Source organism: Coenobita brevimanus, chromosome 51 (assembly GCF_032717465.1).
Source record: "Coenobita brevimanus isolate Jiangsu-jjx chromosome 51, ASM3271746v2, whole genome shotgun sequence".
NCBI lineage: Eukaryota > Metazoa > Arthropoda > Malacostraca > Decapoda > Coenobitidae > Coenobita > Coenobita brevimanus.
Window position 1 is genome coordinate 5,692,440 of NC_137004.1, and position 13,557 is coordinate 5,705,996.

The following is a 13,557-nucleotide window of genomic DNA, read 5'->3' on the forward strand; positions in this document are numbered from 1 at the left end:
TACTAATTAATAACACAATTATGAACGGAGTAGCTTGAAAATAAATGCACTATGGTGAGGAGTTGGTGGAGAGGTGGCGAGTTTTGTCGTGACGTGGCGGATGTGACGTAATGTAGCCTCCATCCCTGACACTTCAGTGTAGCAGCTGAGTAGGAAGCAGGCAGTTGTCGTGAGGATTTGCCTTATTTCGTCTTTGTTCGTAGTCATCAACTACCAGGTAACAGTCTTTCGTACTGTCTGGTGATGAGAACAGTGAAACTAGCAGTAATACATTACTTTGATTTGATGTATAATGAACCTGATATGGCTAACCATAATGTTGGTCTTAAGACGAACTTGATTGAATCACTAAGAGTGAAGGTATGACCTTCCATGTGTATTAAACCCATTGAATTAGCATCTGTTGTTTCCAAAGAATGTTCATTAATAGTTTATCACGGGCGCAGGTCTTCGAGATTTCCTATTCAAATGGATCTTTTACAAGTTGTTTAGGACAGGTTATGGTAGAAGTTTTGGTTTGAGGAATTGAGGGGCATACAGGTAGGTCATTGGGAAGCGTAGGGAATACTATTTAGCAGAAGCCACAAATGGAATTTAAGTATTTTAAAGTATTCTCTGTATTATCATTTGCTAACACATTTGGCACTTGTGGCAAGTGACTCAAGGAATTATTAGCGACCCAAAGGGAGGGAAGAACTTAATTGGCGATGGAAGTTTCCTAAAAGAAAGGTTTCAGCGAGTGGTGAGATGTAAACAGAAATCACTTCAAATGACTTTAATTCCAGTCGTGGCTTGTGCTAAATATATATTGTCCTAGGTGGTTAGAATCATACCGTACCAGATCCGAGGGATGAAGCTTCCCATTTGTTAGGTTAGGTGTGCGAGATAGTCAATAAATTAACTGCTGTGAGCATTCAGGCAGCTTCCTTAAATACCGTAAAATAGTACTGGAGGGCATTACCCCCCCGAGTTAGGTTATGTTGGATCGTTTCCTATAGTTTTGAATGATTGTTGCACCGATGCGCCCCCTTGGCAAGATCGTCGGTAATCACATCCAGTCAGTTACAGGTAAACTGGCAGCTTCCTTAGATGTCCAAAAATAGGTACAGTATTTTATTTTGGTAAATATACGCTGTACTTGAGACAGTAGAAGGACCTTGTCAGTTCTATTCTTATTCCTCCAGTTTGTTTCTATATTTTTGTATTATCAGGGTGGTTAATTACTTTTTCTTGCCCAAAAATGTCCCCCGTTTTTATTATCACGTTCCTTAAGCTGTTCATAAGATTGTTTTGTTTCCGGCATTGTGGAAAAAACTCAGCAAGAAAATTTACTTTCTCTTGCCCAAAAATTCCCCGTTTTTATCGTCATGTTCCTTAAGCTGTTCGTAAGATTGTTTTGTTTCCGGCATAGTGGAAAAAACTCAGTGTACTTCAAAGTGGATATTGTTTCCCAGTATCCCAAATGGAGCTTAAGTTAGGTTAAATTATAAATTAGGTACAGGTAAGCTAGGTTAGATTTTGTTAAACACTTACGTTAGGACAGTTCCTTCTGCCATTACACTGATGATTCAAACAACAGTTGTCTCAGAGGAACCTCTATAAACGAAGGGGAAGCAAATTTTGAATGAAATGTTTATTTACCACCCCAAGAATAATCAGAAAAATATAAGACTGTCAGAAAGAACTGATTTGGTAAGGTGCTTCTACTGCCCCAAATAAAGCTTGTGTTAACCTTGATATTTCCTCTACAGTTTTTGTAGCGAAAATTGATCGGTTAACTATTTTTTGTATACTGCACTAAAATTACTGTCATGAAGATTGTGACAAAGAAAGAAGACTGTTGCAGTTGCTGTGCCCATGTAGTAAAGTTTTTCCAAAATTTGTTGTGTATTTTGTTATATAAAATATACAAGCTTTTAACTGTTGCATATTGTACTAAAATTGCATTCTTTAAGAATGTTAGAAGACATGGAATTTCTGCTTGTGTGATAGTTTTATTGAATGTTCTAATAAGATTTTTTTTTTTTCCTTTCAAATATTTGCTGTACTTGCTGTATAGTCATGCCGCACAAGCTTGTAGCCCTGTAGGCTTTGTAGCCGTATCGTCGGCATATGTGATCATGCTTTGTTTTGGAGGTATTGTATTTTCATACAAACCTACCACATGAGGTTTTATTTAAGTATTAAGGAAGAGTTGGTCAGTACACCTAGCTAACAAATTTTGTCAGAGATTTCTGAAGTTATTTAAAGTGCTGGAGAGCTCCCATGCATAAAATTTGCATTTATATTATTTTCTCAATAAAGACATAATGATCATTGGTAGATCTTAATAGTTGCAGAAATACCTAATTTTGAAGGTATCAGTTATATAACCAGATCAGCTTTACATGCAAGCCGTGGCAAGTGGTCACCTGCCATGTAGGACTTTCAGTTTGATTTGGCTCCAAAGCCAGTGTGTCACTAATCATTCATCCATACTAACTTAACCTATTAAGGCCTAACTTAACAACACCTATACTAATTCACCCTAACTTCGTATCATATTGTACTGTTTATAAAGGCTCCAACATGCATTCATTGGTGCCTCTCATCAGATGGTGCCACTTTACACTATTTAATCACTGACAGCCTCCCTATTCAGTCCCTTATCCTTGAGGGAAGAGTAAAGTTATGGTCTTTGAGAAAAATGGTCACTGAATGTACAGTGAGGTTGGGTGTTGATAAAATGGAAAATGTTAGTGCATTTAAGTCATTGGGTAGTGTGAGGAGTAAGGATGGAAGTTTGGAGGATGAAGTCCATGAAAGGGTACAACAAGGAAGAAGGTTTGCTGGTTCTTTGAAAGCAGTGATAAGAAATGGGGAAGTAAGCTTTGAAGTAAGTCACTACTTGATGGTATTGTGATGCCAGCTCTGACATATGGCAGTGAAGCTTGAACCTTGTTGGAAGGACACCAAGTCAAGAGTGAGAGCAGTGGAAATCAGGGGTGCACCCACAGGGGAGGCCACTAGGCCTGCCCCCCCTCCCCCCCCTTAGCTCTCTAGGTCCTTTAAAAATTTATAAATGTTTATTTTGATAACAGCAAAACATGAAAAATTGGCAGGTACAAACAAAGAGTAACACATGAGCCAGCAGAACCCTGACACTAAACCTACAGTACATGTGACCTTCTTGTAATTATCGGAATACCTGACCTCACCTCACCTCACTAAGGGGCCTCATAGAAAATTTCTGGGTGCCCCTGGTGGAAATGAGTTGAGAGGAGCATGTGGAGTTACATGGAGAGACAGACTGACAAATGAGGAAGTGAAAGAGCATTGTGGTGTGGATGTGGGTGTGATAGAAAGTGTTAGGAGAAATACATTGAGGTGGTTTGACCATGTGGAGAGGATGGAGAGCAAGGGACTAATGAGGAGAGAGCATGTGAGTGAGTGGAGGAGGGGAGAGGGAGGGGAAGGTCGAGGATGAGATGTAGTGGAGAGGTATATGAGAGAGGGGGGTGAGAGCTGAACAGAGGGCAGTGAAATGGTTGGGGTCAGGGTGACATGTAGGTGATTTGTTTGTGGCCACCACTTATGGGATTAAGGCGTTTGGCAATAGATAAATAGAATAGATCCTTGAGGTCACACACTATGATCTCATCCAAGGTCTTTTTTGGTCTGCCTCTCGCAGACCTACCCTCGTTGATCACGTCTATCACCTTCCACACCCAGTTGTCATTCTCCATCCTTTTAACATGTCCAGGCCATCTGAATCTACCTCTCCTCATCACAACATCAGTGCATTCATGTTCCATCCTTCCTGTCAACTCTTCAATTGCAGTCCTAGCCCCTGCTCCCCAGGCCTCGCATCCAAGGATGCACCACACATCCATTTAATCATTGTCATCTCTGTACTGTACGTTGGAGCAAATGGATATCCTCTTCCTTTGCTGCCCAGGTGTCACAATCATATAATTTCTCTACTAACACATGCCACAGACAAGGATTCCTTAACACAAAGGAGAGCCCTCTCAGTGTTAAGAGAGGTAACAACTCCGTCATTTATAAATGGCAGCGTGGTTTTATTTGCAACACATCCATCCTCTTAATTTTGCCTGTATGAGACACCTGCAGGTCACTTTAGCAACCGTAGGTAGGGCTGGATTTAGACATTGGGAGGCCCTTAAGCCATGGAAAGCTGTAGAGGCCATATTTTGCAGTTGTTTGCAGAGCAAAGGTTGTGTAACAACTGAACTTGACAAGAATGTCCCCAAGATCCAAAACGATAGTGGGTTAATTAGTTTTTTTGTAAAAGAATCTGATTTTGAGAGGCCCCTTTGAGAAGCCCTCATGCCTAAACCTGGCCCAGACTGCAGGACATAATCTATAGCCGTCTAGAACGCAGACTGAGGCTTGCTGCTTACTAGCTTTGGTATGGAGGATCAGCCATGTATTGTAACAGATGACATCAGATTGATGTCTTGCATTGTGGAAAACATTTCTTATATTTTAATTATGTATTGTCATATTGTCTTGAGGCGTCTGGCAATATTGTCATATGCCATTTGAGGGTAGCTGTCATGTCACATTATGGAAAAGTAGCTTATGGCAACATTTGTTTTTAAGCAGCTCATTAATTTATCTCAAGGGATAGGCAAAGCTTGTTACTCTGTTTCCATTGCTCGGGATCCAGTCATTTGCTCTCTCTCTCTCTCTCTCTCTCTCTCTCTCTCTCTCTCTCTCTCTCTCTCTCTCTCTGTTTCATTCTTAATGGCGCAAGTTAAATTTTATTCTCCCCCACTCCCCCCCCCTCTCTCTCTCTCTCTCTCTCTCTCTCTCTCTCTCTCTCTCCCCCATTCAGGAAGTAATAATTGCCATTTTTCCACAGCACCATGGACCAGGTTATGATGCTAGTGGAACCTGCCCGGCAGTTCAGCAAGGACTCCATGCGCCTGGTCAAGCGCTGCACTAAGCCTGATCGCAAAGAGTTCCAGAAGATTTCTATGGCAACTGCAATTGGCTTTGCAATCATGGGCTTCATTGGATTCTTTGTGAAACTCATTCACATCCCCATCAATAACATCATTGTGTAAGTACAGTACTGTAGTAGACACCTTAATAGAATATTGTAGTACTGTATTGTCAATTAATGTACATTTTTCATCCTTCCAAGCCAAGTACCAATATTGTTTAGATACTTTTCCATCTCATAGTTTGTACCAATGCTTCTTTTTATTTTTAAATTTTATTGTTAGCATTAGTTTGTCACAGTTGTCAGATTACATAATCAGCATGCCCAGTAGTGATTCTGAACATACTAGATCATCAGGTTTGCCATAGGATGTTATTAACAGCATTTTTTATCCACATTTGCTAATGAGCATGTACTATTGCTCAAAAAAGCATCCTTGCTAAAGTGGCCCGAATTATTTTGGCACAACAGTCGAGGAAATGTGGAATACTGACACCGCTCCAGTCGCTCTACTGATTGTGGAGTGCTGTGTTCACGTGAGTAAGGATACTCTTTTGAGCGATAGTACATCACATTTGGCCCTACTTGTTCATAAGGGTACCATATTTTGAGCGGAAGTTCAGACAAAAACGAAATTATGGATACAAGGATTAATGTCCTGGAGGAAAATGGGATATTAAAAATAGAACTCGGAATATTTCCGTAGGTTCATTTCCACCCCTTTTGACTCCAGTTTCAAACATACTGCATCACTTGTTTGTTAGTACAGTACACTTTCGATATAGCTGTGCTTGTTACCCTGCCCATTATATATCATGATACAAAGAATTATACTTATTGTACTGCATGGTTAACTATCTATGTTTCATGGGAAGACATGCAGTACCTTTGTGTTTCACTAAGTTAATCAGTGGACTGTTAGTTTCAGAAGGTTTATTTGCCTTCAGACCTCATCCTTGCATGTCATGCTACGCAAGTAGCTACATGAACTTCTGGTTGCTCTCCTATACTCTCATACAGGGAAGTTATGCCTGAAACATTAGCAGTTTCCCTCATTGTTTCAAGATGTTTAAGTGTCATCAAGTGCATCTTAAATTTTAAACCAAGACTTGCCATACCTTGCAGGGGGAGGGGAGTAGGAGAAAAACTGGGATGCAGATGGAGTGCCAGTAAATTGATACTTTCCACAAGAGCTGCAGACATTAAGAATGTTTCATTTATCAAAAGAGAGATACATAAATGGAAATGAGTAGAGGTGAAAACAGGTGACTAGCTTCATACATTACACAAAGGAGACAGGCTGGTGTTGTCTGCATGCATAATTATGTTGCTAAGCATTTTATTGTCAGCAGAAGATACAGGCACTATGAATATTTTGATGCTTGCACTGTATTAAAAGTGAGTGACGTGTAGATAGAAATGAGGGAGAGGCCTCTGTGTTAGGAAGGACAACAGTTCACTGAACTTCCTCCAACCACCCCCTTACCCTAGCCACAGAGCTAGCTCCAACCCCACCTTCAGCACTTGACATGTCCCCCAAAATAACAAGAGGGACTGTCCAGCAAGATCAGTCATTTAATGCTTGACAAACTGTATGGTCTCTCCAACACACTGCACACATGCAATCAGCATAATTTTGCAGTGTATCCCTAGTACCAGTGCATCTCCTATGTTACAACTTATCACAAGCACTGCACACAATTTTTTTTTTTTAATGTGTCCGACTTTGGGGAAAGGCTTCAGGGCCTGTCTCAAACTTAACATAATTTTATAATTTACCTCTAATACCACTGCATCTCTTAGCACCCACTTATCACAAACACTCCTCAAGATGTTTCTTTTAGTGTATCCGACTCTGGACAAAGGCTTCAAGGCCTATCCCAAGGCCCAGTAGCCGTCCTACATACCTCTACATGTCACCACTTTGGTGCTAACACTCCCAGCCCATATTGAATACATGCTAGGGCTGTCTCATACAGGACGAATGTAGTGGTATTAGCGGGTGTATTTTTATGACATCAGCTGGTCTTCTGCTTTTTATGAAATTCAAATCCTTAAACTGTTCCCTGCCTCAGCCAGGATTCAATCCTGGGTCCATTAGGAATGCAGGCTGCCTCTCAACCAATTCAGCCACTGCCTTCCCCAAAGGTGGAGTTTCCTCCCACACCCTTGAGGCAAGCTGCACATAGCTGCACACACACTGCCTTGACAGTACTGCCACCAGCCCTAGATATCATCCATCATCTGCATTTACTCTCAAACCATTGTGATCCATTCTGTCTCTTCCTTTCTGAAATCTTTCCTCCACCTCCCTTTGATTCTCTGCAATCAACACCAAGTCATCAGCACATACAGAATCTCCACCCTCTCCATCCACTCTTTCTTGGTCCCCCTCTCTCTTTCACAGCACAAACCCTCTCATTGTCAGCTGTTAAAATGGGAATTCCAGTTTCAGACAGTCTGGCTAAATAATTATAAATTTGAATGAGGATAGGTCATTAGACATAGCTACTGGTACTGATCAGGTTAGAGAAATGGTATGCATACTGTATGAATTGGCATTTTTTCATGATAACATTGTGGGAAATTATTTGTGGATGTGATAGTTTTTAGTGGAGTGAACTTGTGTACACTATATTGTTGTTGTTATTTATTTTATAACTGCAGAGTTTTGTAGATGTCTGTGAGCATCGTGCCTTGAGAGTAAATGTAGAAAAGAGTAAAGTGATGGTTATTGAGAGAGAAGGTGACTCCCAGTGTGATGTTAGTGAATGGAGAGAGACTAGAATTGGTGAGAGTTCAAATACCAGGGTACAGCGATAAAAAAGAGAGGAAAATATGCAAAAGAAGTGGAAAGTAGAGTAATACAAGGAAGGAAAGTAGCTTGTGCTATGAAGGCCTTGATAAGAAAAAGAGACTTGAATGTTGCAGCTGTGTGAGGCTTAGGCTACATGAAGTAGTGTTAGTGCCAACTTTAACATACAGATGTGGGACTATGGTGTGGCATGAAAATGAAGTCAAGAGTAAGAACAGTGGAGGTGGGGAGTGCTGAGGAATGTATGTGGAGTACAGAGAGTGGATAGGATACGGAACAATGTGATTCGTGAAAGATGCGGAGTGAGGAAGTCTGTGGACACCAGAATTGAAGAGTTCCTGAAATGGTATGGTCATGTGGAGAGAATGGATGACAATAGAATGGTGTAAAGGTATATCTGAGCAAATTTGAAGGAGGGAGGAGGCGAAGTAAGCCATGAAGAAGGTGGAGGGATATGGTGGATAAGTGTGTGTGGAAGAGAGGTATGGAAGCTGGTGAAGCTAAGGGACTGACAAGAGATAAAGCTAGCTGGATGAATGTTGTGACAGGTGCATGATCAGGGATTTGGCCCCCCTTTGTACTCTGATAGGGTTCAGATTGGCTCTATCAGATAGGTACGGTACAGTAATCCCTCAATTTATCCGACGTAATAGAGCCAAAGGCATGTCTGGTTACATTACCCAGACCCTGCCTATACCCAACGTCCAACTTACGCCTAACCTATTTGTACAGTACCTCTGTTTACTGTTGCAGTATTTTCTGGTCATTCTGGCATATTTAGATATCAAAACACACACAGGATTACCCAAAGCAATGCTAAACACCTAGAAAAACAATAAAACCATTGAAAACCAAAAAACTTCCTACCTTTACACTACTGTATGTACAGTACCCCTCCTAATTTAGGCACTGTTTTTAGGTCAGTCTGCCATATTTAGACATCGAAACACACATAGGAATATCCAAAGTAATGCGAAACCAAGAAAACCTTGAAAAGAAAAAAAAAAAAAAGTCTTAATCATGACTGTGTGTACAGTACCCCTCTTAATTTTGGCACTGTTTTCAGGTCAGTCTACCATATTTAGACATCAAAACACACACAGGAATATCCAAATATCCAAAGTAATGTGAAACACCAAGAAAACCATGAAGAAAAAAACACTGAAAACAAAAAAACGCCCGAGCTATACCACTGTATGTACAGTACAGTACCCTTCCTAATTTTGGCACAGTTTTCAGGTCAGTCTGCCATATTAGACATCAAAACACACATGATTATTCATATTAATGCAAAACATCATGAAAACGATGCATAAACAACAAAAATCCACAAGAAAACTGACAACAGTTTGAAAATTTGTTGTCTGTGATGAGTGATTGCTCCTGAGCCTAAAAAAAAATTGCACGGCCAAATATTCCACTGTAAATTAGATATAATGGTATAAATCGTATACCATCTTCTTTGCTGGGGTTTATACTGTAAGCTAATAAAAACACATAAAACTGACAAGTAAGAGTATGAAATTCAAGCAGGAGTAAAGTGTTCAAGTAAAACTTATCTTCATATAACTTCCCACCATCCTAATTCAAAATTTTGCCAGCATCTTCGAAGAGTTAAGCATATATCTTGATATGGAATTTCATGAGCTTTCTCATGGTTGCCATGGAATTTCCATACGACCAATAGTAGTCAAATAAATTGCAAAAAACTTGAAAACTCATGAGTCAATGCTATCACCACAGAAGAGAGTAAAGACTGAGGGCTGAGGGTCCTGAGGGAGTGAAGGGGGAGCCGGGAGGGTATGGAGGAGAGAAGGGAGGGGGGGTAAGAGACGAGGCTGTGGGCAGGAGTCTACCCCTGTCAACAGGCAGACAGGGGCTTTTGCAATACATTTATGCTTGGCTTGTGGTGTGTTAGATGCCGAGTGGCCATGCGGAAACACAACGCATTGAGACCAGGAGACTTTCGACCTTCGATAGAGAGGCAGACCGCTGCTCTCGCCGAGCTATACTCGTGGCTTGTGTTCTGTGTTTGATGGAGGTGGCGGTTGGGAAAGACTTAAACCCTGTGGCCGCGCGACATTAGACATTCGGTGGGGAATGTGCTCGGACATTTTGACACCACTTGTGGGTTGCAGTCCTGTTACTCGGGTGCTGGAGGTTTGTTGGGAGTGATAGGACGAGCACGTAATTTTGACCATTCAGTATGGGGTCAGATGGACATTTTAGCTTTGGTTGTGGGTTACAGACTACAGTACTTCCTGTTCACGGCTAGAGCCCAGCGGCCACGATACCGACTAGACACGTTGGCTGGCCGGCCAGAGTTCTCGGGCACTTTTATGCCAGGATAATAGCAAGTAAATGCAGATAATTGTTCAATAGAGCCAAGGCCCAGCGTGCTGGTACTGAACACGTTCGGATAATGAACGTCTGGATAATTGAGGGATCGCTGTGTATACATATACATACATATATCAATCTATCTATCTATTGCCAGATGCCTCAGTCCTATTAGGGGTGGCCACAAACAAAACGCCTCCACATCACCCTGTCCCCCGCCATTTCACTGCCCTGCTCCCAACTCACACCCCCCTCATATACCTCTCCACCCCATCCCTCATCTCTCTCTCTCTCTCTCTCTCTCTCTCTCTCTCTCTCTCTCTATATATATATATATATATATATATATATATATATATACATACATATATATATATATATATATATATATATATATATATGTATATATATGTATATATATATATATACATATATATATATATATACATATATATATATATATATATATATATATATCTATCTACAGTATCTATAGCCCGACGCCCTAATCCCGCAAAGGGTGGCCGCAGACAAAACGCCTCCACATCACCCTGTCACCCGCCATTTGACTCCCCTCCCCCCAACTCACCCCCTCCTCCCTCATATACCTCGCAACTCCATCCCTCCACCTCATCCTCGGTCTACCCCTCCCTCTCCCTCCCTCCACCTCACCTACATACACCCTCTTAGTCAGTCTTTCATATATATATATATATATATATATATATAGTGGTGGGTGGGGGCGCTCACCATCCATTCACTCTGTGTAGTGCTGCTATTGGGTGTCTGCCCTTTCCTCTCCTCCATCTTCTTTCCTTCCATCCTCTTCTGTCTTTCCTTCATTCTTTCCTTGTCCTTCTGCCTACGGGTGACTTTACCCTCTCTCTTGTGTCTTTCTTTCCTTCATTCTTTCCTCTTCCTTCTGCCTGTGGGTGACTCTACACTGAGTGACAAGCCAAATGGTTTCTTTAATACCAGGAAACCATTTACTATGCTGGGTGGTAACCATATAACCAAATTTTGGCGCCTAGTGGTTTAGTGGGTAATTATTGCACTCCAGTCGGATTGAGCCGGTGAAGTTTTATATCCAACGGGTGGTTGGGGTTGATTGCTCATGTAATGCCACTCAGAGATGAGTGAGGCTGGTCACTCTCATCTTAAATGTCGGGACCAACTGCCTAGCCCCGGGCTCCTACACTCCTCATGGGACAATGTAGGATTGGATGATGGATGGATATATATATATATTTGGTAGGTGGGGGCGCTCGCCATCCACTCACTCGATGTAGTGCAGGTTTAGGTGTCTGCCCTATCCTCTCTTCCTCTTCTGTCTGTCTTTACTTCATTCTCTCCTCATCCTTCTGCCAATGGGTGACTGCACTGTGATAAGTCAAATGGTTTCCTATACCCCAGGAAACCATTTACTATGCTGGGTGATAACCATATAACCAAATTATGGTGCTTGGTAGTTTAGTGAGTAATGAAGGCACTCGAATTGGATTAAGCTGGTACAGTTTTATATCCAAGGGGTGGTTGGGGTTTTTTGCTCACATAATGCCACTCGGGGATGAGTGAGGCTGGTCATTCTCATCTTAAATGCCAGGACCATCTTGCCTAGCCCTGAGTTCTTATGCACCTCATGGGGCAACATAGGATTGATGATGGGTATATATATGTTCACACACACACGCACGCACGCATGCACTCACACACGCACGCACGCTCGCACCAATTTAAGGGACCTCCATTTAATGGATTTCGGATTTAAGGGACCCCATACTCTACATGACAAACGGACAGGACCATTCAAGAAGTCCGCTGCTTGAAGTATTAATATGTTTCTTTATACAGTACCTGTAAAAATAATATTCCTAATCATATAAGTAAGATAAGTGAAATAAATGCATTTCATAATAAGATTGTCTTTATATGTGGTAAAACAATGGACATTCAAGTAAGGGACAAGTTGATTCCCCATTTAGTCACTTAAATCGAGGTTTGAGTGTGTGTGTGTGTGTGTATACAGTATATATATATATATATATATATATATATATATATATATATATTACATACACCTTATATAGATAGATAGATATAGATACTACTGTATATATGAATTAGAATTACCAGATACTTGTTTGGTAACTTTTCCCATTCTCTTTTTGCAGAGGATCGTAACTTGAGGCAAGTCATGGACGTAGTTTAAGATTGCACCGATGGATTTACTGTTTCTCAAAAACTACCGTAAAAGAACTTAATGTGAAATTTTTATTTAAGATATAAGGAGATATATTAAAGTATCCTTTAGTTTTAACACAATTTCCTTATCCCTGTTACTGTATAATCTTAAGCTTGTATTAGTTAAATAAGTGAGACCGGTAAAAACAGTTAGTGGTAAAAGTGTCTGGTATTAAGTTTTCAAAATCAGAACTTGCTTTTATTGTATTTAAAAATCCTTTAAGAAAAATAGAATAATAGTATATTTGCTAACCATTCATTGTCTTGGTAATTCTAAAATGTTAACCTCTTCTATTCAGTGGCAGTCAGAGTTTATTCTTGCTACTTCCTTATGATTGTCTTAACTTGAGACCATTTGTAGTGTTGGGGTTGAGAACAGTCTCCTTTAGCCCCTTTGCAACTTAATTCTCTCCCTATCAATCAGTTGAATGATGTCATACCTCCTTAAAGGAATTTCTGAACTGAGGTTGTTCATGGTGCAGCCAAAGTTTGTATGAATTGGTAGCTAAACCAGTTGTCAAAACCAGCTGATTACTTCCCAACAATTGCTGGAAACTCATGGAAAAAGAGAAGTTTCAGATGATTGATAAGATTTGTAACAGTCTTTGTCTCATCTTGAACTTTGACTATTTACTTCTTGCTGAATGCTTCCTGCTTGAGTAATGATTGTGTTAGCTAGTTACAAGCCTGCATGTTTCACTCAGGGTAGTACCTCTTGGGGTCGATGGTAGCCTCACGTGTATTACACGAAGCTGAACGTGATCATCTGCAGACAGCCAAAATAAACTGTCATTGGATCCAACAGTTCTTACTAAAATTTTTAAGTCATGTTGTAATACTGGTATATAGGTGTGTGTCAGCATGTGGGAACAGAATGTATTTTCCTAGTTTTATAGTGGATGCATTGAAAAGTGTCTGTGAGACAGTGCATTCATTTGTGTTTTTAGAAATTAGTCTAAGCCATCATCTTAAGTTTTTGGTGAGTCTTTTTAATGCAATAATATAGAGAATACCTTTATTGTAAAATGGTATATGATATAAGCATCATCATCATTTTGCCTCTTTCCCACCTGCAGATGTGAGTAGGAAAGGTACAGAAAGGCAGGAAAAGGAAAGAATACAGTAGTGGGAGAACGAATCAGCAGAATTCCCAACGAAATGGGCTACGCACACATACATTCGCCATTCAATCTTTCTGAATCTTGGCTCT

The 13,557-nt window shown here is 40.6% G+C and overlaps 1 protein-coding gene across 2 annotated transcripts; it reads left to right on the top strand.

Moving 5' to 3' along the window:
- The first annotated feature begins 95 nt into the window (after nt 1-95).
- Nucleotides 96-12,419, top strand: LOC145399978 (protein transport protein Sec61 subunit gamma). 2 transcript variants are annotated; one of them, XM_080272476.1, is made up of 3 exons: nt 96-217; nt 4,868-5,068; nt 12,278-12,419. In XM_080272476.1, exons 2-3 carry the CDS (start codon nt 4,872-4,874, stop codon nt 12,285-12,287), a joined length of 207 nt encoding a protein of 68 aa, XP_080128602.1. In that variant the 5' UTR covers nt 96-217; nt 4,868-4,871; the 3' UTR covers nt 12,288-12,419. The 2 variants fall into 2 exon arrangements, with proteins under 2 accessions (XP_080128602.1, XP_080128601.1); XM_080272475.1 differs by lacking the exon at nt 96-217 and adding an exon at nt 1,075-1,103.
- The last annotated feature ends 1,138 nt before the right edge of the window (nt 12,420-13,557 follow it).